The 27837-nt window shown below is 43.6% G+C and overlaps 1 protein-coding gene across 4 annotated transcripts in view; it reads right to left on the bottom strand.

The window, feature by feature from the left end:
- The window catches only part of SMAD3 (SMAD family member 3), a 71242-nt gene that overhangs the window by 10092 nt on the left and 33313 nt on the right, over nucleotides 1-27837 (bottom strand). For 3 of the 4 annotated variants that reach the window (XM_080626568.1, XM_080626569.1, XM_080626570.1), the window contains exons 2-5: nucleotides 9014-9207; nucleotides 8022-8156; nucleotides 7259-7333; nucleotides 5862-5912 (exon numbers count right to left, since the gene is read on the bottom strand). In XM_080626568.1, coding sequence (XP_080482694.1) covers nucleotides 5862-5912; nucleotides 7259-7333; nucleotides 8022-8156; nucleotides 9014-9207 — 455 coding nt within the window. The remainder of the gene's footprint in view (nucleotides 1-5861; nucleotides 5913-7258; nucleotides 7334-8021; nucleotides 8157-9013; nucleotides 9208-27837) is intronic. The other variant, XM_080626571.1, reaches the window with a different exon arrangement.

Raw genomic sequence — 27837 nt, 5'->3', positions numbered from 1 at the left:
CAAGTCCAGCTTTCATTCCTACTGACTCTATGATCTCTCTGGCACTGGTGAAACTAGTAGAGTTGTCTGAAGTACGCACCAAATTGCATGTAACATGGGCATTAAAGTGATGCAAAACTTAGATACTTTCTACCAGTGCACTTGATCTCCAACTAACAACAGAAAATCCATTTCCTCAATGGATGATGGCACATCTCTTTTGTTGGGGTTCAGGTTTGAGTCAGCCCGTGGACTGAAGTTCATGAGCAGACTGAGGCTGAAGAAGTCTCAGGAAGATAATACTTTATATGCCAGAAAGGTGGGACATTCAAATAGCATCAAATGATTTAACTGCTCCCACTGAAGCCAATGTGGTTTCAGCAGAGGGAGGCTCAAGTCCAATTTCTTGGAAATGCTGCACTAGATTATGCCCAGTCCGGCTGCAAGCCAAGAATCTGCTGAGCAGAGGAAGCAGAGAGCAGACTGCACTGATAAGTGCTCCATTCCTCTCATTCAGTGCAAGAAATAAAAGCAAGAGAATTCCTTCCAGTCCTTCCCCCAGCTTATCACTTCATCCTCATTCAAATGGTGCTTAAAAGCAGAAGAGAACAGCTTCCCATCTGGCCAGAGAGTTAACATCAAGCACCAAAACCCAGGTTTTTCCATAGGCTTTCCCATCTGTTGCTCCTGCAAGGCTCAGGCGAATCTGGGGCTTAAGAGATCAGCTCCAAAAAATCAAAGACAGGTTTTTACCATCCCAGCTTCCTCTCACCCTGAGGAGAATGTCTCGACAGAGGTTTGAGAGTCATTTCTCATCTGGTACCTGCTGTTACTCCTTTAGAAGCAGGCTGAAGCAGCCAAAAGACATGTTGGTTTCCTCTCTGTACGGTGGTGTATGAGTTCCCAAAGCAGCTAATAATCAGAAAAAAACCCTTTGGTTTCTGCTTTGTTAGAAGCTTTGCTGGCAGCAAATAAGGAACTGAGTAAAAGTGCATTCTGGGGAACTTTGTAATCCTTAGCAGAGTCTATGGCTTATTCAAAGTCTGTGAATTTTGAAGCTTATTCCCCGCATCTTTCACAATCTATCTCTTTCCTAATTATATCATTGAAAGGAAAAATGCTCTATCACAAGCAAAGCCCCGTGTTCCTGCTCTCCTCCACACATTACGCCCACAAAAGAAACAACATATCTTCCTCTTATGGAAAAGGACATCATGCTTGAAGTGAAAGCTAACAGAAGGCAGCTCAATACAACAGGGGTCTCTACAGCAATTTAAGAGATCTGGGGAGCAGACTGTCCCATTTTAAACAACTTCACAGCTTAAAGCAAGTCCCTCTCCTGATATGCTGAATGGTATCATAGTGGACACGGGGCTTTGAGCAACCTGCTCTAGTGGAAGGTGTTCCTGCTTGTGGCAGGAGGTTGGAACTGGATGAGCTTTAAGGTCCCTTCCAACCCAGACCAGTCTGGGATTCTCTAAGTTTACTGTCTCTGCCTTTTTCTCTTGAATGACATATTCAGTTTTCCCACTGGAAATGGCCCCATCAGGCATATTTCTCCAATACCAGCCTTAATTCATCCATTAGCAGTTGGGGCCCATAGCAGGAACCTGTGCACATCATAACTGGCTCTGGGCTTCACATGACTCCAGTGCAATTTGATTAGAGGTCCAGCAAATACCAGTACTAACACTGGTCTCTTAAGGTGTGTCCACTCAGTTAAGAAAATAGATTGTGCTCCACAGGACTGTGCTCTTACTCCACAGCAAGAGCCTTTCTCATTGAAAGGCTGCTCAGCTCCAGAAAATCACATCAACTCTTTTTAATCCTAACAATCCTTAAATTATGTCCTCAGATTGGTCCTATTTAAGTTATAAAACCACTGAAGCCTGTATTGCTCTCTATGGTTTCGTGGTCCTGCCCTTCAGAAACCACCTCCGCTCGCTTGCCCCTCAAGGGAACTGTGGATTCCCCACTGAAGGATGTACGGAAATGTTATTTCCGGCTTATTTGCAACTTGAGGGAAGACACAAACCAACAAATCCTATTTTAAAGAAAACCTGGCCTCTGAAAAAATGCAACCAAGCTTTTAATGATGCTGCTTTCTGCTGTGATTTGTGGGCTTAGGCTTCAGCTTAAGCTGTCAGGGGATGGGCATGTTTCCTCTTGTGTAAGAGCTGTGCTGAATATTCATGTTTAATTTATGGATTTACTGTTTGGGGAAAAGTAAGAGAATGCAGCTCTGCTAAAGCCAAAGAATCCTGAGGGGGTATACAATCAAATAAAACATGATGCACTAAACCCAAGTAAAGCCTGCCTAAGTGATCTCCATACAATTTCAACTTTGGCTCAACTACAGCTTTGCTTTCACAAGTGCTCACTGAGTATTGGGATGCTCCCCATATTGCATCTTCCCTACAAGACAAAAGTACTATCTATTCATAGAAACACAGAATAGTTTGGGTTGGAAGGGACCTTCAAAGGTCATCTCATTCAGCTGTGGAGGAAAATATCACTGGCTGCAGTGTGTGCTCTAATCAGAAGAGTGGCTGTTCTCATTTCAGCCAGTGCTTTTGATACACATCAGAAGTTACTGATCTGTGTTATCCAACTGGATTAGTTGCAGGCACATTAATTCTAACTCCCTCGGGACAAAAGATGAATAGGTGTGCATGCTCTCTTCCCCTCTGCACACTTTGAGAAGGGCTGTCTGCTCTCTGCTTTGGGAAATGGTGTTTCAACACAGAGAGGAACAGAGCCTTATGTTCCTGATGGATTTGACCGTAGGGGATGTGCTTATTTCACTTACAGCTTTTGCGTCAAGTCTTTTGCGGAGCAAACACTGACAATGGATTTCCTGTACACCAAGGGACTGCCTCGCTCCAAAATAACAATGTGCCTGCAACCACAGGCTTGGCCCTCGGCCAGCATCAACTCTCTGACTTCATCCCAAATGTCCACATAATGCTGGCAACTCTCCTTTCATTTTGGTTGTTTTCTGTATCTTCTCCAGTTCGTATTTCAGTGATACAGAAGAGATCGCTGGATATCTATAACTTCCATTTAAAGCTTATGTTTGACAACTGAGAATCTGACAGCATGAGCTGAAAGGAGGAAAAAAATAAATCCCAATATGTTACCTTGCAACACTTTCGTGCCTGTGAATGGAAAGATGAAACTCTCCGAGTTCCTTCAATCCCCTACTACAGTCTTACAGCTTTATGCTGAAATACATACACTGCTCCTCAAAGAAACCTTGCTTCCATTGTCCTACTTGGTTTGGCCCAAGTTCATTGCCTCTGTAATGCTCTGGAATATGGCCATGTGATTTAAGTCCAAAGTTCAGCTTACACTGAGTAAACTGTCTTAAAAGCTTCAAGTAGTTCTGGTCAAATAAATGGACTTCAATACTGTGACGCTATTTTCTTTAAGGCAATACTGCATTGCTGCTGGGAACTTGCTGCTCATTATCCTCACTGCAGACTGTTGTGTTGTTTCTATTCTATTAATTCTGTTCTATGAACTTCTATTTCATTTTCTTCACAAACACACAGAGAAAGCCTGATTAAACTTCTGCAGATCAAAGTACCATCCTAGACAATGGGGCGTTCTGCTTATCCACAGAATCCTATAGCGTAGCAAAAGCAGGAGCACTGCAGGCCATCAGCATCCAGCTCCAACCCCTGCCACAGGCAGGGACACCTTCCACTAGAGCAGCTTGCTCCAAGCCCCTGTGTCCAACCTGGCCTTGAACACTGCCAGGGATGGGGCAGCCACAGCTTCTCTGGGCACCCTGTGCCAGCGCCTCAGCACCCTCACAGGGAAGAGCTTCTGCCTAAGAGCTCATCTCGGTCTCCCCTCGGGCAGGTTCAAGCCATTCCCCTTGGCCTGTCCCTACAGGCCCTTGTCCCAAGCCCCTCTCCAGGTTTACTGCAGCCCCTTTAGGCACTGGAGCTGCTCTCAGGTCTCCCCTTCAGGAGCCTTCTCTTCTCCAGGCTGACCCAGCCCAGCTCTCTCAGCCTGGCTCCAGAGCAGAGCTGCTCCAGCCCTCGCAGCACCTCTATGGCCTCCTCTGGACTCGCTCCAACAGTTCCATGTCCCTCTTGTGTTGTGGGCCCCAAGAGCTGAATGCAGTGCTCCAGGGGGGATCTCACAAGAGCAGAGAGGGAAATGATGACAATTTTGTCAGCTGACAGTTTTAACGGTGGCTCAGCTACATGCCATTTCATTTACTATTTTGTAGCTTCCTCACCTGCAAAAACTGACAAAATCTTTAAGAGACAAGAAGTTCTTTATGGAAGCTCTTGCCTAAAAGCAATAAATATTTGATTTGCAAAACTTAAAGGTATCTTAATGTTGGGAAGCTAAAATGCTTTTCTGATGTCTGCTCCTCAGACTACAAAGAGATTCTTTGTGGTTAACCAGCTTCACCTGCTCCTCCTTAGGTTTTGTCACCAGACAGCATATTAGACATCCGACAGGCCCATCCACTGAGCAGCATGCGTTAATAACTAGTGTCCTTAGAAGACACACGTCGGGGCCTCTTTCCTAGAAACTCCTTTCTTCCTTATGTAAGGCAGATGCCACAATCAACTTGCCAGGTTGGTTTTGTGGCATATAATGGGCTTTTTACGTTGAGGTTGAAAAGAAATTGCTAGAAATTCTCCTCAACTCCCAGGCAGCACATTCAACCAAAAAGAAAAAAGGAAATAAAAATAAATCAGCCATGAATTCTCTTTTTAGGCTTTAATAGCTAAAGCAAATAAAAATTTAGTGGCACTGTGGCAATATATCCCATGCTTTAAAAGAAGAGAAAAAGAGGGCAAAAAAAGAAGAGAAAAGAAATCCCCTCTTCAACAGCCCCAAGATATCCACAAGTCAGCCAATGACTGACAAATTCTGGAGCAGTGTCAAAGTACTCCGTGCCAGGATTAAAAGCATATGTAAACTTTATGGCTATGGTTATTCAAGAGTAATCTCAAGTGGCCTCTGTCTGCTGGCTTAATGAACATTTAGAGAACTGATCCTGCAGCTAGCCAGAACTGTGAGTGCTTTTTATGACAGACCGTTGAGAGCAATTGCAGATAGGGTAAGAGCTCAAACTGATGAAGATCAGACGTTTTATGTCTGTAGGTATGAAAATAAAGGGCAGAGCCATTTGAGACAGCAGCAGAGCTTCAGAGGTAACCACAAAACCTCTAATAGTACCGCAAAGGTAAAGGCCTCTTTCCAGGCTCATTTGAGCATAAGACTCCACAAACATCTCTAATGCTCAAATAAGGTTGTCCATGACATCTATGCTTCTCCATACACCAGCATTCCTACCTTCTCTCCATTTATGTGGACTCTCCAAACACACAGTCACCTCCACTTTGCTCTGCTCAGCCCATGCTCAATTTCATACTATAACAACGTGCATACCTGGGCCAGTTCTTCCAGTGGTTTAAGGCACTGGGACATGAGGGCTCTGGGCTGCTTTATCCCTGTGTGGTGTAGGGATGACCCTAAGGTAGACATACTCTGTTGTATGACATGATCTCAGCACTCGTAGTTTTGTTGGGAGAACACAAAATCACCAGCAAAACAGATGGACATATTCCTTGCAAACCCATGTAGTCAAATGAGTGTATTTTTGCTGTAATCCTTCACTCATTCTGGTATTTGTCTGCCAGCATTTCTTGGGTTTTTATTTAAGTCTGATGTAAGTTCAGGTTTCTGTATTTTGTCTAGAGTTACTATGAATCACTGTTATCACGGTAAAGAGGATAAGTGGAAAGGAACACCAACATTGCTCACAACCCCAGCAAAAGTGCACAACATCATCATTAAAATGTCACTACCTTGACTGTAATTACACACCGTTCTCAAGATCACATGCTTACCCAGATTATTGTGTGCTGGAGACATCGGGTTTGGTGATAAGTTTGGAGAACCTGAAAATCAAGACATTGTAATTATTAGTACAGCATCTGCACAAGGGAAAACACTTCCACCAAATGTTCAACTCTGCCTGGGCTTGTTGGAGGCATAACCCACTTCTCACTTAAGACTCATTTTGTGACACCAGCAGCTCCTGTGATGTTGATTACCTGAGCTTCCAAATGCTATTACTTATATCAGCCTGCTACATCTGCAACACTGCTAAGCATCTTCATAATGCATTCTCTTAAGCTTAACCCATTAATTTTCAAAACTGATCAGACAGTTGTCTGTTTTACTTGCAGTGATCAAAGCTCCATGTTCCATCATGACAGCTACAGTTAGCTGGGCATTTAACAGCGTGATTTTGCATTACTAGGCACAAAATGTACTCATAACCATCAAAAATTTATATCAACAAATCTTATTGGTATAGGGAGCATGGAGGATTGGATCAAGATACACAGCTGTGACCAAACAACTGGCAGAATTTTATCCTAAATCATTTCAGTTTGGTCCAAAATTCTGTGCATGTATCTCAGACATCTGCACTTGGACGTCCAGAGCAGCTTCCACAGTCTCTGGATGCCACATGGATGCACACAGGTGGTACAGCCCATTTCTGCTTTTCCTCTCACACTGAGTTTTGCTGGTTCCTTTGAAATTTGTTCTTCTACAAAGTCCATGACATCTGAAGGAAGGGATATAGCATTTGAACTTAAACTGGGTATTTATGGTATCTCCCAGGGCCAGTCCTATTCCAGTCCACTTCCCAAAAAGCCATACATATATTCCACATGTCAACCACATTACCAATAATTGTATGCACTAAAATGGATTGTGCCAATAGGCTTATGTTTGATGTAGAAAAACAAACCCACACTGCCTCCCTCCATCTGTGTAAGTGTGGTGAAAGACTGCAAATCATTCATGCCTCTTTTAGAATCCCACGTATGCTCTACGGCTGAAGACACGCACAGAAACCAAGATATTTGTGTGCAGTATTTGCATTAATTAGGTTCTGCGTGTCTGTCTCTGTGTAAGTGCCATGTATTTGCATAACCCTCTTGTAAAGCATTAGCCTTTCTAACCAAGGGTGTGGTTTTGCTTTTCAAGCATATGTTGTAAGAATTCAGGGTCCAATTCAGTGGTTCTTATGAGCAGTGTCACCACCCAAATCAAGAAAATGCTTTCAACAGTTATTCCCATGTGCTTTACATGAGATGTCAGGCTACATCTGCACTCCTACCACGATAAAAACCTCAAGCCAACACCAGATCTTCAGCACCCCAAAGAAAAACTTTAGAAGTGTCTCCGCTATGACCTGGAAAGCTGCAGCAAATGGCAAAAGATGACTTACCTGCATCCATGCTGGGGTTCATCGGGTGGTCACTTGTTTCTCCATCCTCACTCAAATAGCCTGGAGGGGGTGTCTCTAGAAGCATAAAATGATCACACTGTCATTGCAACTGGATGCAAAGTCTGGATTTTAGACACCAAAACCATTGATTTTGTTATTCACAAGGAGCTAAATTTCTTTTTTAGTATGTTTCTTCCTCAAGCTGCTGAAAGGAGGAGCTGGCACAACCAGGACGACAGTCGTAGCATATATGTGAATAACTGAGGAGGGGGAAACAAAAAAATCCGGATTTTCAATCCCATCAAACTTTAAGCCCTGCAGACAGTTTTCTGTCCACATATTTTCCCTCTCCTGGTGTGCAGCTGCATAGCTTGTCCATGCAAATAAGGTGTAAATTGCTTGTAAAAGAGATACATAAATAGAAGAGCTCAATTCCATCAGAAATTTAGTTTTACTCAAACTAAAATGGCTGAATTTCATTCAAACCTAACCATGCAGAGGGAACATTCAGCTTCAGATTCCACGATCAATAGAGCATGTGCTACTGAAGAGGTGAGTTTAAAGAAAACAAAACTATAAACAGCACTGCTGTATGTCTACATTTACAGCCTTCATCTATTTTTGTACAGGTTCCCACTCCTTAGCTTCATAGTAACGATGGAAAGAAAGACTTTCCAATCATCCAGCTTGGCATATATAGACACAATTCACTGTGCAATACAACCCTTTTCCCTCTGCTCGCTGTATGGAAGATATATGGTACCTGGAATGTAGTTGCTCTGTGGCTCGATACCTGCTGGGAAGTTAGTGTTCTCTGGAATAGAATGGCTATAATCGTCTAACGGCGGGAACTCAGCTGGGATCTCTGTGTGCCGAGGCACCAGCACTGGAGGTAACACTGCACAAATGGAAAGGAAAAAAAGCAGAACAGCTTTAAAATAAAATGACTGAAACCCTAGAAAATGAAGAGAAACCAGTTTGGAGTAACACCCTTAAATACATGCAGCACCTAAGTCGCTAATTAAAGGACACAATTTGATATTTGCTTCTGAAATAGCAGCAGTTAAAGATGCTATTCTTAACATCCCTCAGCTGGGGATGGGATACGTGCTTATCTGAGCACACCTAGCCCGTCTACCCCTTCTAAGGCAAAGAAACTGGTCTTCTTGAAAACCCATTTAGTAGAAGTTATACCACATGATTCCAAAGGAATAAATTTCATATAAAATGAAACAGCAAGGTAGGATTAGCATAAACATCCAGACTGGTTCTGCAGATTTGCACCAACAAGCAGGAGAAGTATCTGCAGTTCCAGATGAAAGTCTCTCTCAGAGGCAGGAGAAGACTTCAGAACAGGAAGTTCAGCTGTGCTGGGAGCTATTCTTAGATCCACTTCAACTTAATATTAAGTTTATACTTAATTTAATACCAACACTTAGGGATACATACAACACTGTCACAGCTCATACTTGTATCTACTATGTGTGTGAGTTGTTTGTGAGCACACAATGAATGCCACATTAGGAACCTGGCAACAGTGCAACCTGCTCTACTTGGATTTTATCGATTTAAAACTGTATTTTCCCCTTGAGTGCAGATTCATAAATTATTCTGCTGCATACAGTAAGAGATTAGCATCAATAATAAATACACTTTGGTTTTAAAACCCTACGCCTGCTGCTTTATTCAATTTTGAAATACACTTATAAATCCCTTATGCTGGTACTGAGAAGCTGCACCCAGGGCCAGCAGTACCTGGGGTTTCCACTCTTTGGTAATGGTAAGGATTCACACAGACTTCATCCTTCTTCATGTTAAAGGCATACTCGCACATCTCCATGGCCCGCAGCTCATGGTGGCTATGAAGGTCTGGCCATCTCCACAGCCGGCAGTAGATCACATGGGGAAGACCCTTCCGGTGAGACACCTGGAGCCGGCCATCTAACGATCTGCAGTCAGAACACAGAGATGACACTGACTTAGACTGCTACACAAGGGTAGTACTGAGCACATCCCATCAAACACTACACAGAGGAACCTCACGTGAAGATTGAAGGCTTCAGCAGGAGGGCTCAAAGCAAAGGCCCGGCCAACTCAGCGTCCTGACACCAGCCCAAAAGGTGCTGGTCACCAACACCTGCTGAGACAGTGCTGCAAGGAGGCATTCCGGTCCAGGCTTCAGGCCAAGGAGAAATCTCCAAAACTGTAAAATAACTGTTTTATAAAAGAGATTTATTCATTTTGAGAAAGAGGCTAATTTGGAGACAGAGACAAGAGCCACAGCAAGTAAGAATACATCCATTTAGTGGTACTTCTTTAACTAACAAGACGCTTGCATCACTCTCAGCAATTTATGCTGTGCATGTAAAGGTACATCTTAACGTGTGCTAAGAAAACTGGACTTTTAAGATACAGAGACATGAATTCCCACTGTGACAAGATTATCCAAAACTGACACTGACACCTCTCCTTCAAACAGTATTCCCAGCCATTACAAACAAGCAGATCTTCCAGTTTCTTTTTCCAAATTCTCACTTGAAAGCAAAAATGTAGGTTTTCAGCCTTGCTCACTTTTGTTTTTACATCCAGCCTGTGTCTCCTCCAACTCACTTTCCATCTAATCCTATCCTCACAATAGCCGGTTCCTAGCAAACCCTCCTGGGAAGGTTCAAATGCTCTCCATCAGAGGAAAGAGCTGGAGCAGGGTCTCCTCCATTCCTGGATGAGGGCTCCACTCTCTGAGCTGCTAAACAGGAACATCCGCCAGGCACTTTGTTTGAAGCCTAAGCCTTCATTTCCCTTGCTTTTCCTAATGACTGAAATGAAACACTTGAGGGGGCTGGTGAAATGAAATATTCCTAATTTTTAATTTGTCAAGGAAAGAAAGAAAAGGAGAAAAATAGAAATTTTGCTCGGAATTCTTTCCCTTGGTTCTCTGTGTTGGCAGCCAATCCAGAAAAACAAACCAAACCCAAACCAAAACACACAAACAGTTACTCCAGCAGCGGTTGGGCTAGTCTTGGCTGCCCTAAAAGAGTTTTCCCAAAAGCTTCCCTGGCAGAGGCTGGTAACTCGCACACCTCTTGTAAACACTGCTACAACGAGGAAGGCAGAACACAACCAACTCAAGCTGTTACTGACAAGCACCTGATTTAGGGAAGCAGGAAAATATGTCATACAAAGTTATGTATGAAGTATATAAGGAGTTTATCACTGAGGGACTTGCTGATAGAGGTTACAAAACATCTCAACCCTGCAAGTATATTAGCCCTGGAAAACGTACAACGCCCAGTTATTTATTGCATGTATTTATAGTACGTATTTCTTCATATTGTGCTGTTATTTATGGGTCAGGCTCTCTCTTCAGATTGCTCTGTGATGGGGTGACCAACCAGATGAGCATCTGGCACACTCTCCAAGGGTATTCTTAAGCCAAACTCCTTCTGAGGACAGGAAAGCAGAAATCAGTTTTCCTGGGTGGAAGACTCACAAGGAGGGTGCCAGCCTCTAGAACCGATCTTCTATGGAAGGTGGGAACTGTGGTGGGCCCAAGACTTGATTTGTGTGACCTCAGAACTTGTCAATGTGAAAAAACTTCAAAAATGTATCTATCAAAAGTGTGAAACTATTCACTATATTTAGCAAAAAGAGAGTAGGCTGAAACAAGGAACAAACCAGGACTGCTCTTCTGTTCCCTTTTCAAACATCTCTGCACTTAGGATTTCTTGCATCTAAGTGAGAGTAAAGGAGAAAAAAGAAGATTCAGAGAGATTATTCCAAGTGTCCCACAGGAGACACAACTGTGGCAAGTGTTCTTCGTGTTCCCAGTCACCATCAGCAGAGGGACATGACAGCAGCACAGATTTGGGTTGAGGTTAGCAGCTGAGATGGAGGACTAACACAAAGCATCCATGACTTCTGGATTACTTGCAAGAACGGGTCTCTCCCTACATTTCCCAGGGTGGAAGAAACTCTTTATACCTACAGCAAACTTCCCAGTCAGCTGGAGGGTACAATGCACTTCCTCCCACCACCCCAGGGTTCTTGGTAAAGCTATGAAGTCTTCACAAAAGGTGAGGCAGTGCATCCATGTGCCTAATGCCCTCTCTGGATGCAGTGCTTCAACACGCAGGTTAACAGTGCCCCTGCACCAACAAAGCTCTTGCAGGAGACTGTGGGGAGACACCAAGTCACTGTTGTCTGAACAGGCCTCAAATCCTGAACAGCTTCAGTGGTTACCTAAACCAAAACCAGCCTGAAAGCAGAACTGATTCTCAACAACTACCATCACAACTACTCATTTTTGTTAGCAGAGACTACACTGAGGAAAACATGTTGTGCTTGCTGTCTACCACTACTCCTGGCATGAATGCTGTTTGTACTGCACAAGAGATGGGCTGCTCTACAATCTTATCTAAACCAGACTTCTTAAAATGACAGAGCCATATGTTTTATTTTCAGATATATTAACCTCCCCTTCTCCCCTCTGCCCCCAATAAGAAGATATGGGAAAAGAAATTATATTTCCCCAAAGCACTGGGGACTAATTGTATTTTTATGATTGTGAAATCTCTCCTCAGGCTCTCTGTTAAGGGACTTGGGACAAATCAACATCGTCTGCTTGGTCTTGGGAACAACGTGTCAAAGTAACAGGGCAGCTTTATTTCTTTCTGCTGTCCTGCCTCAACTCTCAAGGAGAATTTTGACCAAAGCAACAAATAACTGGTATGGCTGAGATGGGACACAGGATTTCATGAGTAAAGACTGCACTCTACTACAGGCAGCTCTTTGTGTAGATACAGCACTCCAAGTACCACAATCAGTTGCCATGTCTTTCTTAGCTGCCTGAATGCTTCTTTGTAGATGCAAACACTTGATTGAGCATAAGAACTGTCTTGAGCACCCACACATCTCACTTATACATTATCTAGGCTGCAGCCACTGGCTCCTGTCCCCTCAGCACCACACCACAAGCTGGTTCAGGTCCTGAACTTGGCACAAGACCATCCGCTCTTCCATGGGTTAACAGGCTGCAACATTTCCTGAAGGAACCTGATGAAAACCAAAAGCTGTGTGAGATGAGTTTGTGTTCACTTTCCTTAGTGTGCACCACATTTGCTAGCTCAACACCTTTGGAGTCCACAGCCCTCATGGATGACCCAAGCAGGCATATGTCTCACATCAATGTGCACAGTAATCCAATAATAAACTCCATAGCACACACAACTTCTACCTTTCTTGGTCCTGTTCTGAAGCAGTTTGATCTTGAATGCTGAAGTAGTCTCCAAACCACCTGAGAGTTCAGCACATCCATTAAAATTAGCAGACTCTAAGTACCAAAGATTCCACTGAGTTACTGAATTGCTCCCCCCTATTTCCTTCGTTTTAACCAGCCTGTGTTGAGCAGATCTCCCTGTACAACTGACTTGCTACATTCAGTATTCCATGATACCTAAAAGGATTTCTTTTAAAAACACCTTAACTGCTTTGGCCAAAAATTCAGCATTGGATGGCTGTCTCCAAAAGCAGCACCATTTGTTTTGGTGGGACACACACCTTCAAAGTGTCTCTATACTGCATGGTGGGATTAAATAGCAGAAGTAGTAAAAAGCTCTTCCTTTTGGTGTCGATGTTTAGAGCGAGTGGGTGATGCAGCCTCTGGCTGCCAGAGGGTGTTCTAGTGCATCTTTTATAAGTAGCACATATCCTGAACTTGCAAGATAAGAAGAAGAAAATATTGTGATCCCCAAGCCTGATTTACTGAGGGAAATGTGATGAGCTGTAGTTATCACCTCCTGTGAGTGTGACAGAGTGTGGGCTATGACAGCCTACAAGATAAAGTAAAACAAAAGCCAGAATACAGCAAGATTGCTGAGCTGATACCAGTTAGCAGTGGGTTATAGCAAAGAAATTAATTCATCAATGATTCAGAAATAAAAAGTCTTGATGTGACAAGACAAAGGAGAGAGGAGGAAGACAGTGGCTCAGTGATGTCAAGGATCAACCCATTGAGAGGAACAGCAGAGATCAACACTTCCCCACCTGAACGACAACTCCCTGGCCAGCAGACTGGCTGGGTGGCTGCGCTGGGGCAGGAGAGCAGACTAATGCCTCACAGCATGCTTGTCCCAGCCCATGCTGCGGCTGTTAGAAACAAAGATAATGACTATATACCCATAGCCTGCATGTGGGATACAGCTCAGAAGACTCAGCGCTTGGTGAAAGATGCCCAAGGAGAAGTCAGCCAAAGGGCTGAGGTTTACAATAAGGTGCAAACATAATCAAGGGGTATCCAGTGGAGAGGTTACTCCACACCTAGGGCAGTTATAACCAGAAATTAAAAAGTACTGAATGAAGAAAGAGAGACCAAGACCCCAGGAATGCTGTTAGGTGATTTAATTGCTTGCACAACAACTTAAAGGCATGGTCAGGACATCACTGCAGTGTCTACAAGAAACAAAAACCCCCTCAGGCTGAACACCTTTAGGATTGATCCATCCTTCTATGTTGTTACAAGCAAAGTTTAACACATGAAACTGCTAATCCAAACTGCCCAGATTGCTGCTGCTCAAAGCCCAAAGGCCAACTGTGAGTCTTAATAGCAAAAACAGAGAGAGGAGGAAAAAGAATGACAGAAGCATTTTTAAACACCCCTCTGTAACAGTCTGAAACAGAGTGAGGAGTAAATAGCAGAACATTACATTGCGTAACAGGGATTTGATTTCCAGGCATGACTGTGGGATTTTTTGGTTGGTTGGGGTTTTGTTGTTGTTGCTGCTCGGTTTGTTTTGTGTTGTTTTTTTTTTTAATCTGATTTGATTTGTAAGACCCTGAATTGGAAAAGAAAAAAGAAACCACCTACCCCCACTTGGAAAGATGTACTTGTTATTTTATGTCTTCCTCTTTGAGCACTTTGCAGCTATCTTTCCTCTAGATGCATAATGAAAGTCTCCCTTGCACCCATTCTCCTTCTTCAAAAGTAAAGTCAAAATCAGTGGAATGCAGAAGTGCAAATTAAGCAAAGTGATACAAGCAGTAAGTTACTACAGGTTAACCTCTGTCAAGGCTGGTAATCTTCAGATTTACTCTATCACAGATCCACTCCCTCCCCTTACCATTCAAACTCACACACTCCTGTTTGCAAAGCCCAATAGTTTTATGTCCCTGTCATTAATCTTCCAAGAGAGCAAAATGCCTGAAAGCTCAAGTATCCAGTAACACCAGCATGTGCAAAACTTAAGGAAAAAAGAAAAATCATCAGGAAATAAAAGTGTAAGTTATGCATTTCCAGGGATTTCCTACTAAAAACCATGAGCAGAAGCTGATTTTTAAACCCGCAACAACTAAGTTGCCTGTATGCTCTAAAATGCACTAAGAACTATGGCCACAGGCTGTGATTTTCTCTTAAGCACGAAACATGGTTAGTAATTCCTTACTGGCCCTGCATCTGGTCTACACCAGGAAACTAAGCACTTATTCTTGTAGCAGAATCTGGCTTTTGTGTGCAGAGCACTGCAGTATCCACAGGGCTTCACCCAAAAGTTGGATAAAATCTCAACTTTCCCTAAAGAGTGGCCAAATGAACAACACTGAGTAAAAAAACCCTGATCCATGCAGCACATTCATGATTCAAAAGCTGATCCTTTGCCATCTCTTTCCCCTCAATTTGCACAGCATCACTACATTTTCCGACTGCTGGTGCAGTTTTAACAGTACTGTCATTCAAGTTCTGGAAAGAGAAGGAACTGCGTCAAACTGAGGTTTGCAATGCACATTATCACACTGCCGTAGAGGAAACTAATAATTAATACTTCTCCTTAGCACTTTACATTTATAGATTAAAAGAATTAACAAACGTCTCATTTGCAACATGTCTCTATGGAGAGAATAAGTTCTTGCTACTCCCAGAGCAATGAAGTTGGAAGATTCTTCCAAAGTAAAAGGAAAGTTTGTGTCAAAGACAACACCGAGAATAAGGAGTTCATCACCCCCTCAATGTTATCGATGATGACCACTATTTTGTGCTGGTAACTCATCTGGAGTGCTTTCTCTTCCCACTGAAGTCTTCCTTTGGATACAGAAGAAAACCACATGTTCTCTACATTGGCAGATGGTAGCTGATTTCAGATGCTTCTGACCTTCACAGTGCGCTGTTAACAGGCAACGGCTGCGATACCCTCTGCGCAGGTGTACACCGCTCTGTGTGTACTTACAGCTAAGCTCAGAATCACAGCCAGTGGGTGGCACAGCTCCACGCATCTGCTGACCATGAAGTCTTGAACAGAGATTGCCAGAACCTACAGTCTGTGGTATCAGGTAGATTTTAAAGAGCAATTCCCATTTCTTCTGATGCTGCATAATTCTTCAAGTCTCATTTGTGCCGGGTTTGAAAAGTAGCTGACACTACAGAAATTACCAATATATCTTGTGTGGGCTCCTAACTGCCTATTTACAACTCTCAGTCTTTACTAAGGCTTTGCAGACTTCCCCTTCCCCCACTTGAAAGCTGAAGAAATACAGCACGGAGAGTTGATGTCAGGATCAGATTATGACAGCATGAGTCATTTATTAAGATTCCAGTAATACTAAGCTCTTTAGCAGGTGCCTTGAGACCATATTTTTCAGAGTCTAATTTCAGATTCAGACCTAAGTATGTTTTATTGGTTTACCATAAACTGTCTGTCCATTGTTGCTGCTCTAAAGCTGCCTTCTGCTTGTCCTGTAATCCACAGCAATCTTCCCTGAGCTATGTCCACTTCTATTTCCTGCTGACATGCAAATGACAGCTTAGTTGAATTCATATTTCTTTAAAGCTACAGACAGATCTTGCTTTGCCACGTAGTATCAGGATCTGTTTTTTCATCTGTACTTTTCACTAATCTCTGTTATTTACACCACTTCTACTTGTGCCACAGCTATAGGCTATCAAATCCAGCTCCCCTTCCCCTTATTTATAGCCGGTTTGCAATTACATGCCCCTACATCTTTCACCTCCTCCTTTTACTGGTAGCCAGTAGCACAGAAATGGGTACTTCAGAGGCCCGACCATGCACATCCTTCACCCTCCTATCCTAGAAAAGACATAACATGTCCTAATGCTTAATTAAGGCTTAATCATAAACCCAGTTCTAAACTTCCTAATGTACATCCTAGTATTCCTGCCATCTACACTTGCCCACTCGCACTTAGACCCACAAGGTGCATGGCAGCTCTCAGAAAGGGTTCACTCTTCCATGACTGACATTTCAAAGGAAAGCAGTGAATTCCCCAACAAGGCACAAACTGAAGTGACACCGTTTCTAACAACAGCAGCAGGAATGATGCAGTTCAAATGTCTCTGATGGTTCCCCTCTACCCTCGGGAAGCCCAGAGCTGTCAGCGAAGCAAGGTGAAAAACTCCTGATCGTCCTTGTTGTTACTGCAAGAGGCAGAAAGGGCAAGCTTTAGCCTGGTAAAAATGTGGCAACTCACTACTACTAATCTACCATGAACAGAAATCAGTAGAGCACAAGGGATGGAAGTGGAATCTGAAGCCCTGAGTGTTTCTGAAGGTATCGCATCCAAGCCCTTTCCCAGAACAAATGTAACGTTTTGCATGATTTCCCTAACTCCTCCCAACCCGAGTTCCAGTTTTTCTGAGCAGCCCTTGTCCTTTTATTTAGTTCAGCAAAGTTTATTTGCCCAAATCTGTGTCAGACTCATCTGAATTTATTTGTGCTTGAGCCTTAAGGGGACTGGGGGTGGAAGGAACAGACACAGCCTCTCAAAAGGAGCGTGCCTTTTTGAAAAGTCATTTATCACATGAGCTCGTCAGTTCTTCCCAGAATCCTATGTTTAACTCCAATCCTGAAACCCAAACCCCAACACACTTGCATCCAACCAAACCAGCGACTTCCTCTCGCAGAGGAGATTCCAGGCATACTGATGGGACTGTGTATTTGTACATTCTGAGGAGTTTCACAAGGAGAAAATGGAAGGATGGAAATGCCAACGAGATTCAGATAAGCTTCTGTAATACAGAGTGCATTCAAAACAAAAGCAGCTCAAGAAAGAAGGAATAACTGGAGCACATGGTCCTGCTAGCAAGAGAAAAGAAAAGGTGCCATGAAACTCAGTTATTGTGTTAGCTTCCATGGTATCTACACTGACTTACATTTAATATCTAGCCTCCACATGCATCATCTTGATACTGTAGGGAAAATAATCTTCCTATTTTCACTGAAGTCAGGAGAGCTTTGCAAATTAGCATCAACTGTTGTTACAGCCCAAAGAAAACCAGAGCTAAGGACCCAAGGAAAGAATATGCTGCTTAACTGCTGAACGAGAAAAGAAACTGATGTGCTGCTCAAGGTTTAGACAGAAGTCTCACACCAAGAGCTGCTGCCCCAAATATGTATGTCTGCTAACAAAAGCAAAAGTGATTATCATAGTGAGTGCTGAAAAATGACAGTTTTAAGACCTTGGACTCTCCTTCACAATATATACAATTCCCAGTGCTTTCAACAGAAACTTCATATAAATTCCAGGAGTCGGAACTGACTTCGCAGACAAATGTTTGTGCATTCTATCAAGTTGGGACAAAGCCAACATTTCTTATGGAAACATTTTTGGTGGTCCTGGGCAACAAACGTGTTTACTTTATAGCAGATATAACTAAAAATACACTGTGCTACAGCCTCCAATTATCTTGTTTGGAATAGTTTGAGGCTACTCGAGGTTCATCGCTGTTATTTTCTTCATTATATAGTGAAAATGTTGCTGCTTTTCCTGTAATTTGAAAAGCAGCTATTTCAAGATTGGACATTTGTGTTTGTACGTCCCCCGCTCGGATAATGAGATCCAGGGTGAAGTTTTCCAGAATGCCCATCTCCCACTTTCAGAAGCAACTCAGGTACTTCAGACAAAGATTGATGCATTCCTTGCATGACATGGGCCTTTTATGTCTTCCATTAATTCCACTGGCTCTACATGCTATTGCTTTTCAAGCTGGTTTAACAGCAGCTCAGCTCAGTAATTCTTTGCCCAGCCAGTACTAATCAGCAGCACACCACAAACGAGGGGACTCGGTCCCACAAACGCTCACGCTTCCGTCCAACATCCTCCCCCACTCCCAGCCCCTCTGCAGGGATGTCCTTAGGGATCCATTCAACAGCAGAGCTACACATGGCTCTGGGATGAGGACCTGTTCTTCATTAAGGCTGCAGCCTGAAACGAAAGGCAGCTTTGCTTACAAAAACTTGAGTCTGGGTTCCTTTGCCTTCGGTCTCCCCCATTCTCCCAGCCGATTAACCAGCTCTCTTTTCCAACCAAGCTTTCCCAGTCTCCAACCCGCTCTGGCATCCTACGAGTTGTTAATGAATCAGTTCAGCATGAATCATTTCCCATGTGCAGACTGTGTATTTCATCACAGAGCCGATTCTCACAGACTTTCCTCCTTGGTCCCGATGACAAAGAACTACCTCCGCTACCAAAACAAGCCTTGAAGTTTCCACAAGGAGTTAACAGAAGGTGTGTGCTGTGGGAGAGAGGTGAAAAGGGTAGTGGAAGACGGCTGTGTTAATTTTACAACTCTGACTTCCTTAATTATGAGTCACCAGCAATGCAGGAGAAATCCAGCTTAAAAAGTAAACTGAAAAGAGTGAGATGTCTTAGGGGAATGCTGCAGATTTCAGATGAAACGCCTCATTAAAAGCCCACAGAAGTTAATATTTTACAGTCTCTTCTGTCTGTAATTACTACCGAAATCAGAGACTCCGGACTCTGCAAGAGTCCACGTGTATCTGGAGGAACAACTTCATAAACTTCTCTGTCTCATAATCAGGTTTTACAGCACATCTGAGGAGGGTGAGGGAAGAAAGGAGGTGGTTGTTAGTTTTATTTTGAGGGACTGTTTCTATACAATAACAGAAGAGGGTTATTTGTACCAGAGAGGTAGGAAAGGCTTCAGCTGAAATGCTTTCTCCCTACCAAAAACTCTCAGTAGTGAAAAAGGAAGCTGTGCATGTGGCTACCTGAAAGCTTCCTTTCTTCTAGTAAAGTTCTACAGATCAGTTGAAAGGCTGTTCCTCAGGCTGCCACTCACAGCAGACGTGCCATGCAGCAAGAGAAAGTCAATCCTGCAGCCATCCCCTCCAACCAAGATAATTATCTTATTCATAGAAGCCCAATTCTGCTTTCCTAAATTACAGGTGATGGTAAAAAAACCCAAAGCCACCCTGAAAAACTCAGAGAAAAGGAGGGGGGAAGAGTATTTTCCCATGCTGCAAGGGACGAGGAATTCCCTTCCTCACCAAAAATCACACTTTTAGATGTTGTTGCTCCCTTCAGGATCCCTATCAGGATGCACTGTGTTCCCATCAAGCTCTCCACTATCTATTGTAAATAAAGCAGCATTAACACAAGTCCTGATGTTTTCCCTCTCTCCTTCACTCTCCCCTGCCATAAACTGCATCAGCTCTGCACCGGTGATACAACTGGGAGCAAGGATGTAGAATTTCAGTGCTTACCTCTGACTAATGCAGGATGTGTGGGAGAGCAGCACAGCAGCATGAATAACAGCTCTATAAAGCACGTATCAGTATCACGCTAAGTCATTCTTATCATCCAAACAGGATCTTAAGCATGTGAGTGCACAGTACCTTTCCTGTAAAGGTTTTATCGTGGCTATGGCTCGCATGGAAATCCAGCTGCTATGACATAGAAAGGAGCAGGAAAAAGCAAGCAGCTGACATCAATGTGAACAAATACCTTATTTCCATGTAAATGTCAGTAGTAATGAAAACTTGAGGCAAGAAGTGATTAAAGAACAGTCCAGAAAAAAAACCAACACGAAAACAGGTCACCCCTTCAACCACCACAGGAGACAGAACTGCTCCCAAATGGGATGTTTGTCAGAAGTTTTCCATGAGGTGTCCATAACGAACAGCTGAAAATATCAACTGCATCAAAACTCACATTTAAGGAACAAGGAGCCATTTCATGTACTTTTCCTGTTGTCATCTCCCCTTTTCCCTCTCTTGAAACATCCTGGGAACCTCCCTGGATAAATGCTAAGACTTTAAGCTTAAACTGGAAGCAGATCTGCTCTTGCCAAGGAGAGGGGAACAAAGAGGGAGCAGACTCACAGGTAAATATTAGTTTGTACTTGAAAAAGCAAATTTTAAAGCTGCTTTTGATTTTCATGCCAGCTTCACATCATCTGCCATCAAACCTTGGTAGCGCAGAGTGACGCAGGAGGAACGAGCACCCTCTGTCTTTGGTCCAGGGTGACAGTGACACTGCCAGCCATTATCAGCCAAATTATGGAAAATGACCAGCACAATTCCAGAAAGAAGGGATGTTTTTCTTCCTCGCCTTCTTTTTGGCCTCTCTTGGCTGGTGCCTTTAATGCCAGCCACACAGGAGTCTGGCTGGACTGTTGCGGGTGGTTTTAGCACTCACAAAAGCAGCAAGGAATGCTGTTTGGGAGCACGACTCTTCTCTTTGCTCCCATCTTGTAACCACACAGGCTCTTCTTTCCCAGGTCTCATATCACCTTGCCATCTGGCAACCTTTATGAGTACTGAGCAGTAACAGTAGGTGAAAGACTTGAAGCTCTCTAAAGCCACAGGAGAGATCCCTCCTGGCCTTGCAGCAATAGTCCACCATCCCTCTGCTGTGACCTGAAAGGGGAACCCACAGAAGACAAACCAATTTCCAATTCTTCAAATCCTAAAGTGTTTTCAAAGCTCTACAAGTGTACAAACAGATCTGTCCATCTTTGCGGTAAAGCCATGATGAGAGTAACACTCAAATGTTCCTTAACAGCTCACAGCAACACTACCGTGCTTTCATGGTCAACACGAAGACCACCACCACTCACTCCAAATCAAAGCTTGAGGGAAACTTGAGAAACAAACCATAATAACTACTCAAGATGAAATGCAGACAGGAGACCCAGGAACACCACCCAGCTTCTCTAAAACAACACGATGAGGCATAAAGAGGTAACAGTCAATTATGGCCTTCTTTTTATGTCTCCTCTTTAGCAGCATAATGCACTTGCTAGGGCCCTGGGTCAGCAGTGACTCAGAGAACAGAGGGCCTTCCAGTGAATCATCCCCACATTTTTAAGCACCCTCCAGGCTGTGTTGATTGGGAGATGTCTCACTACCTACACCTTCCCTAAATACTTACTGGGCTGTCCAAGGCATGAGTGAGAGCAAGCACGCGATAGAGGATGCGAAGGAGCAGCCAATCCTCTCTTAATACCCGGATGCTACAAAAAGGAGGAGACAGCACACAGAGACCTAACAGCACTACTCACTCCTGCAGCTTGTGAATACTGGCATAAGCTACATGAAGATAGGGAAACAATGGGATAAGTCACAAACATTTGATTTCACAAGTCAAGACAGTTTTCTTTCCCCTCCCGTCGTGACTAAGCCTTTGGTCCACACACTCACTCTACCCTCAAAAAACAACTCCATGAAACAAATTTGATTGCTCTAAAATACACACAGGCAATGACCAATCACACCTCCTCCTCACAGCACCAAGTCTATTTACTAAGAGTCTGCACCAACTGTCTGCTTTGTATGAAACAGGATCCAATTCCCTCTCTCAACGAGACATTAAACACTAACAAGTCCAACTCCCCTCCATTTTCCCTATCCCATACCCAAAGCTCCACATCTCCAGACAATATCTTCTGCCCAGATAAACTTTCTGAAATCACTCCTGCTGTGTAACTATGATGTTAAACCTTACTCCAGGAACCTACCCACCATCTGACCCGCTGCTCCACACCACCTCCAGTGCCCTTCCCCTCTTCTACTTTGTTCACTACTTGAGACATTTTCCTGCACAAAATGTAAGAAAACACACCCAAAAACCCCAAATCCCCACAAAGCAAATGAAGATCTACCCCTTCTTTTAGCAACTAAAGCAGCTTGCCTGTCCTCATGTCATCCCCACTAACCTCTTCCTCCTCTCTGGCACACCAGATCACTATCTTGTTCCTCCAACCCATCAAAAAGCACAGCTGCTAAAATTATCATTCTGACCCATCCATCACACTCCTCTCTTAATCTGTCCCATATCTTCTACAGGGTATTAAGTTCAAACAGTGCAGAGCCCTGCCCTCAAGGCACTCCGGCCCTTTTTATATTACATCTGAGAGCTCATCCCAACTGCGGTTCCTCCCCCTGCTCTCAAATTCCTTGCCCAGAGTGGACATCCACATGCTTCTCCTTGGCTTCAACTTCCCACTTCAGCCTCTCTCTCTGTCTTGTGCTGCTTTCAGCATTACCCCAGGGCACAGAAAAGCCTTCCAGCCCTGATGAGATGGAAGAATGATCCTTCACTGTCTCATTCCTTTTGAAAGGCCAGTTGAGGTCAGCATGCCACACACCATCAACATGATACAAAAGGCAAAATGGTTTAGAGGGAGGAAATGGTGCAGAAGTATTAAAGTAATTAATACAGCCCATGGTTACAGTTTTCTCTGGATACTCCCATGGGTACTGTCTTGCATCTTTTACACTGCCAGCTATTCAGGGACAATCTGTATCCTTTCCCCCCCGCCCCTAAAGCAACAAGCACATTCTTGGCAGCTGAATTATTAATAAGGAACAAATGGTAATTGATTTAGAGAGGATTTGTCTCCTTCAATCATCTAAGTCATGGTGCTCACACAGCTTTGTCCTGCTTCCGGCCCCTCCTAAAGCGCATTCTCCCACCCAGAGCTGTAACGGAGCGTATCCAGCTCCAAATTATCTGTGTTTATGTGACCTCTTTAGCACTGTTGTATCTGACCACTCACCAGATACTGCAAAAGAGAAACACAGTGTTCATTGTTCCTTCTGTCCCTCTCTCTCTCCTCAGCCAGCAAGGAAAAGCTTAACTGGATTAGTTCTTAAGGATTTATTTATATCCATTGTGAGCTTGTGAAAAAAATTAAAAATTAAAAATAAAATACTCATGGAAAAGATGAGCTTTGCATCAGGCTCTAAATGTGCTGAGCTTGGGGAATAAGTCCTCTCGCTGCTGGTGGAAAGTTCCGCGGTTCTGGCCCAGCTCTTCACACCAAGTGTCTGTCCTCCTCCTCCAGGCACTGCTTTCTCACATTGCAGCTCCAATACTTGCAACAACGATTTTCACTCCTGGTTTGCTGAATGAACTGAGGATCACTGGATAGGTCCTCCCCCTGCTATGAATATGGGTTTACTTGTAAGACAAGCTTGAGAAGCGGCCCCTGAGAGCAGCTACTCCATAGGCTGTTACGGGTGTTGCAATTAACAGCACCACGCACACATCCTATTGCTTTCCTAACACTCACCACAATTTGTTTGGCATGAAGAACTGATCAGCAGTCAGCCTGCCACAAAATCAACCTTTTTAAGGCAGGACCTGTGGCTTTATTGAAAACAGCACAAAGTTTGTTTCTAGAAACAGTATGGAGATGCCGTGGAAAACACAGCATTGCTGCTCAAAATGCTGGCTGAATCCCAAACAATGGGAATTCTGACATGAGGCAAAAACAGACCTTCAAAGGCTTGTAGGCAAATATACTGTCACTGAATATTTTGTCATGGAAGCAAGAGCCTAAAAATATAACACGAGCAGATAATGCACCATGACAGGCCGGCACACATCCTGTCTTTACTCTGTAAACACCACGATGCAAATTGGCACTACTGTAGAAATCAGGCCACCCAGACAAAAAGTAGGACAGTAGTTTGCAATAAACTGCAGCCTTCATCCCAGAGCCTCTATGCTCCTCGTCCCAGATATCCTGCTCTATATGAGACGAGCAAGGAACCCGGTGAGAGCACAGCCAGGCAGCTGGTCCCAGTGGCAAATGCATGCTGGGAGCCCAGGGAGGAGATGTGGAAGGGGGAAATGGTTTACCATCCATCTTCTGATAAGGCCAGCACCTGCAGGAGCAGCATGTGCTGCCCACAGCAGGAAACCTAGCCTTGAGATGTGCTGACTCACTGCAGTGTGGTTGCTTGCAGTTGGCAGTGGTTAAGTCTTCTAAAAACGCTCCTCTTCCCTGGAAGCGAGGGGCCGTTGCTATCTCCTTTCTCTATGCAGAAATCAAAGAAGAAAACCAGAAGTGCCCCCGGGAACTACAAGACATCACATTCTGCATTCCTTGTGCCCATTTGCAAAATTTGGGCTTGAAGGGGAAAATATTTTGTTTAACATAAATGAGAGAATGGTAAAAGCCACAACAGACTGAAATAAAAGAGAAGTGCTGGAGGCACCAGAGCAAACCAAGATTCATTTCTTGTTCTCACAGAAGTACTTTAGTTACATTTGGATGAATTACACCCAAAGCCTTCAGATTCCTTTTAGGTCTTTGATTCTTATCAAAATCATCCCCATTGGTCTCAATGCCTTTCCTCAAAATACATGTGATAAAATCCCTCTTCTGGAAGTGTGTTAAGGACACTGGAAACACTCCAGTCCACAAAAATGGATGTGAAACTTTAAAAGCATTCAGTGCAGTTATGCATAACAGTCCTTAGAACAAAAGGCCATAAACAATCCTTGGGTCTAACAATACACATGATCACTCACACAGTCTAATCTTTTCTCAGAACCTCCAATGTGCCCACAGCTATGTAAAGTTCTAAGGCATAAAAGGGTATTCAGCAAGACAAACAAAACCAGGTTCCCCAAACCCGAAAGGTTAGTTACCTTCCAGGAAGGGAATGAGCAGAGCCTTCCAGTTGAACCCTGTGTGCTCATTTGCACATGGAATGAATTCAGTGAATTCCATTCCAGCCCTCTAGATGACTGACTTTTCAAGATGCTAATTGCTTTATGGTAGTACCCACTAATCCCCACTAAACCTCTATGAAACAGCAAGGCTAATACACAACCAGCATAAAAGAGAAAGTCCCTGACCCAAAGAGAATGTGACTTCCATTTACAACAGGATGCAACAGGTAAATGAAATGGACAAACAGGAAGGCGCAGTTATCACAAGGAGCAGTTGCTGTATACTGGAAGTGTGAAGTGGCTTCATGGGGAAAAGAAATTAGAACCATCACCACCGCATTCTTCTTTGAGCAATTGATCAGAGTTTACTTTCAAAACACGTATGATAAAGTCTAGGTGGGCAAATCTGGGCAGCATTTTGTTTCTTTTTACATGCAGGGGAAGAAAAGAGGGGTAAACACATGCACAAAACTAGAAATACACATTTTCTCTGAAAATCACAGAGTGGCATCAGGAGGAGGAGGCTGTGGGGAAATATGCGTATCCGTAAGGCAGAGCACGCCAAAGCCATTTTGCTTTCCTCTGCAGATCGCCCTTGATATATTACCATGGCTCTCTTAGGGATTTTTTTCTATCTGTTTTTTACTATTACTCCTATTTTTAAGGAAGATAAGGTTTTGAAGCCTCAACAAGGGCTGCACACTCCCACATAGAATTTCACTGCTGTAAAAGCTCTGACTGCTCAGCCAGCTACTACTTAGTAGCTCTGGTGCAACAAAAAAGCAGCACAGACCTCTAGAAGATGGTGACATTTGTGGATGCACACTGCAGAGAAGACAAAACCAGAACTTAGAGCTGCTTTGTCCCCAAAAGCCTCCGAGGGCTTCGTGGTGTGCCTGCATCCCACACAGCACACAGTCCCTTACACAAAGAGCAGGAGAGCTGCGTGTGGCTGTGTGGGCAGGACCAGCACCTGAGACTCAGCAGCACTGCAAATAAACACAGTTTACATGTGAATAATTGCATAGTTCTAAAGGCATTTCTTTCCTCAACAAACAGCGGTAATCTGGAAACCCTGCAAAAAAAGGTGGATTTTCTTGAGCCAAATCCTTCAGATGTTTAAATAAATAAAGGGAATAATCAAAGGCAAGAAAAGGGCTGGAGAAGGGCCAAGGTGCAGACCAGCACCGGGGAATCCTTACATGACCCAAGCTGTGGCTGGTGCACTCCTGACTCATAAGCTAAGGTGCATCCGGTGGCTGTGTCAGGTGCTGGATTGGCAAAAGCATTCCCGCATAATGGCTTCTTAATTGTTTTCTGACAGCCATGAGGCGTTCTCCAGAGGGCTGTGAAGCCAGAGATTTGGAAGACAGTGTGCCATTTGTCAGGAGCAGGCATAGAGCAAACCAGCCACCTGCTTCCCATCTGCCCCTCTGCCATCCTCACCTGCTGCTGTGTTTAGGAAGTGTGGTCCCCAGAGAACAATTCCTCATTCCAGAAACACCCCATCCACGTTATGTTTAGGCATTCGCTGGAATTTGTGCATCAGCTCCATCAATTTAACTGCTTAAATCTAAGCATATACTTAGACGGCCCTGCAGAAAGAGGTGGATTGAGGAAGCACTTAAATGCTTTGCTCTGTTAGGATGAAAGAGACTTTGAAATCTTGAAACACTCCTGTTCTCTTAGGTAATAAAGTGTTTAAAAAATGAAGACCTTCAATATTCTCTTTCACAAGCACCTATTATTCCAACCTCAGAAGGTCTCACGTACCTCAAGGCAACAACTCCAAATGCTGATTTAAAGGGAATATTCACCCCTACTCTGTTCCAAACTCCTATCTGAATAAAAGCCAACATATTTAGCATTTTGCTTCCTGCTGGAGAGATTCGACAATTGCAGGCCTTGCCTGTGAGATGAGGAAAAACAACATGGAATATCATCTGTCACTTCCTTTTCATGGCATGCAAACCTGGGATAAGCAGGGTAAAGGCACTTGCCTTTTACCTAAGCTTTCATGCACAATAAATCAAGGAGGTTGGGCCTTTACTCAAAGCACCTCATCTTTAAAGCTCTGGATTAATCAAATCCCTTCAGATCAAGCTCATTTGAATGTATTTAACTTTACTTTGAGACTGATAATAGCACAAGTGTATTGCATCATCTCCACTACAACAGTAATGCCTTTTAAGTTTCTTTTTAGTAGCTGCCTCAGACATGCCTTAGATAATTTTGTTGGCCAACTGAGGACTAATGCAAGACATATTCTGTGAATAAATGCATTTCCAGAGGCTCAGTCTCAGAAGGTGATTTTGCAAATGGCCAATGAGAAGTGCCTGCTTTGAAGTGTTCCTGGAATCAGTTACAGTTGCTTAAACCACTGATCAAATTCTACCAAAAAAGGCTTAGAGAAACGTTACTTCAGACTAGGTTTATCTTTCCTATAAATGCAAACTACTGCGTTAAAAACAGACCTTTCCCCTGTGAAATATGCACTTTCACAGCTCGGGAGTATTTAACTGAGGTGCTTAAAGTCAACATTTCATTTTCTTTCTTGGAACAGTTGAAAAAACTCAAAGCCAAACAGCACTGGATAGAAAAGGTAACTTCAGAAGTCTTTCCCCTAAAAATAAATGACAAATTTAACACCAGTCCTGTTACTCGTGCTGATACAGGCTTAACATCACTCCAGTTTACTGGGCTCCATTAAGGATTTCTTAGCCAGTAGGTCTAGTTTTTCCCTTCCTAATGTTTCCTCCACAGCTGAGGATCTGGGCCAGCGAGTGCAAGAGCGGGTATGAAACGCTGCTGCTGAGTGAGTGCAGATTTCTGCCTTGGTAGTGGAAATCATTACAAAAGGTCTATGGTAA

Source organism: Psittacula echo (genome assembly GCF_963264785.1).
Source record: "Psittacula echo genome assembly, chromosome: 10".
Lineage (NCBI taxonomy): Eukaryota > Metazoa > Chordata > Aves > Psittaciformes > Psittacidae > Psittacula > Psittacula echo.
This window is presented reverse-complemented; position numbering and strand designations above follow the sequence as displayed.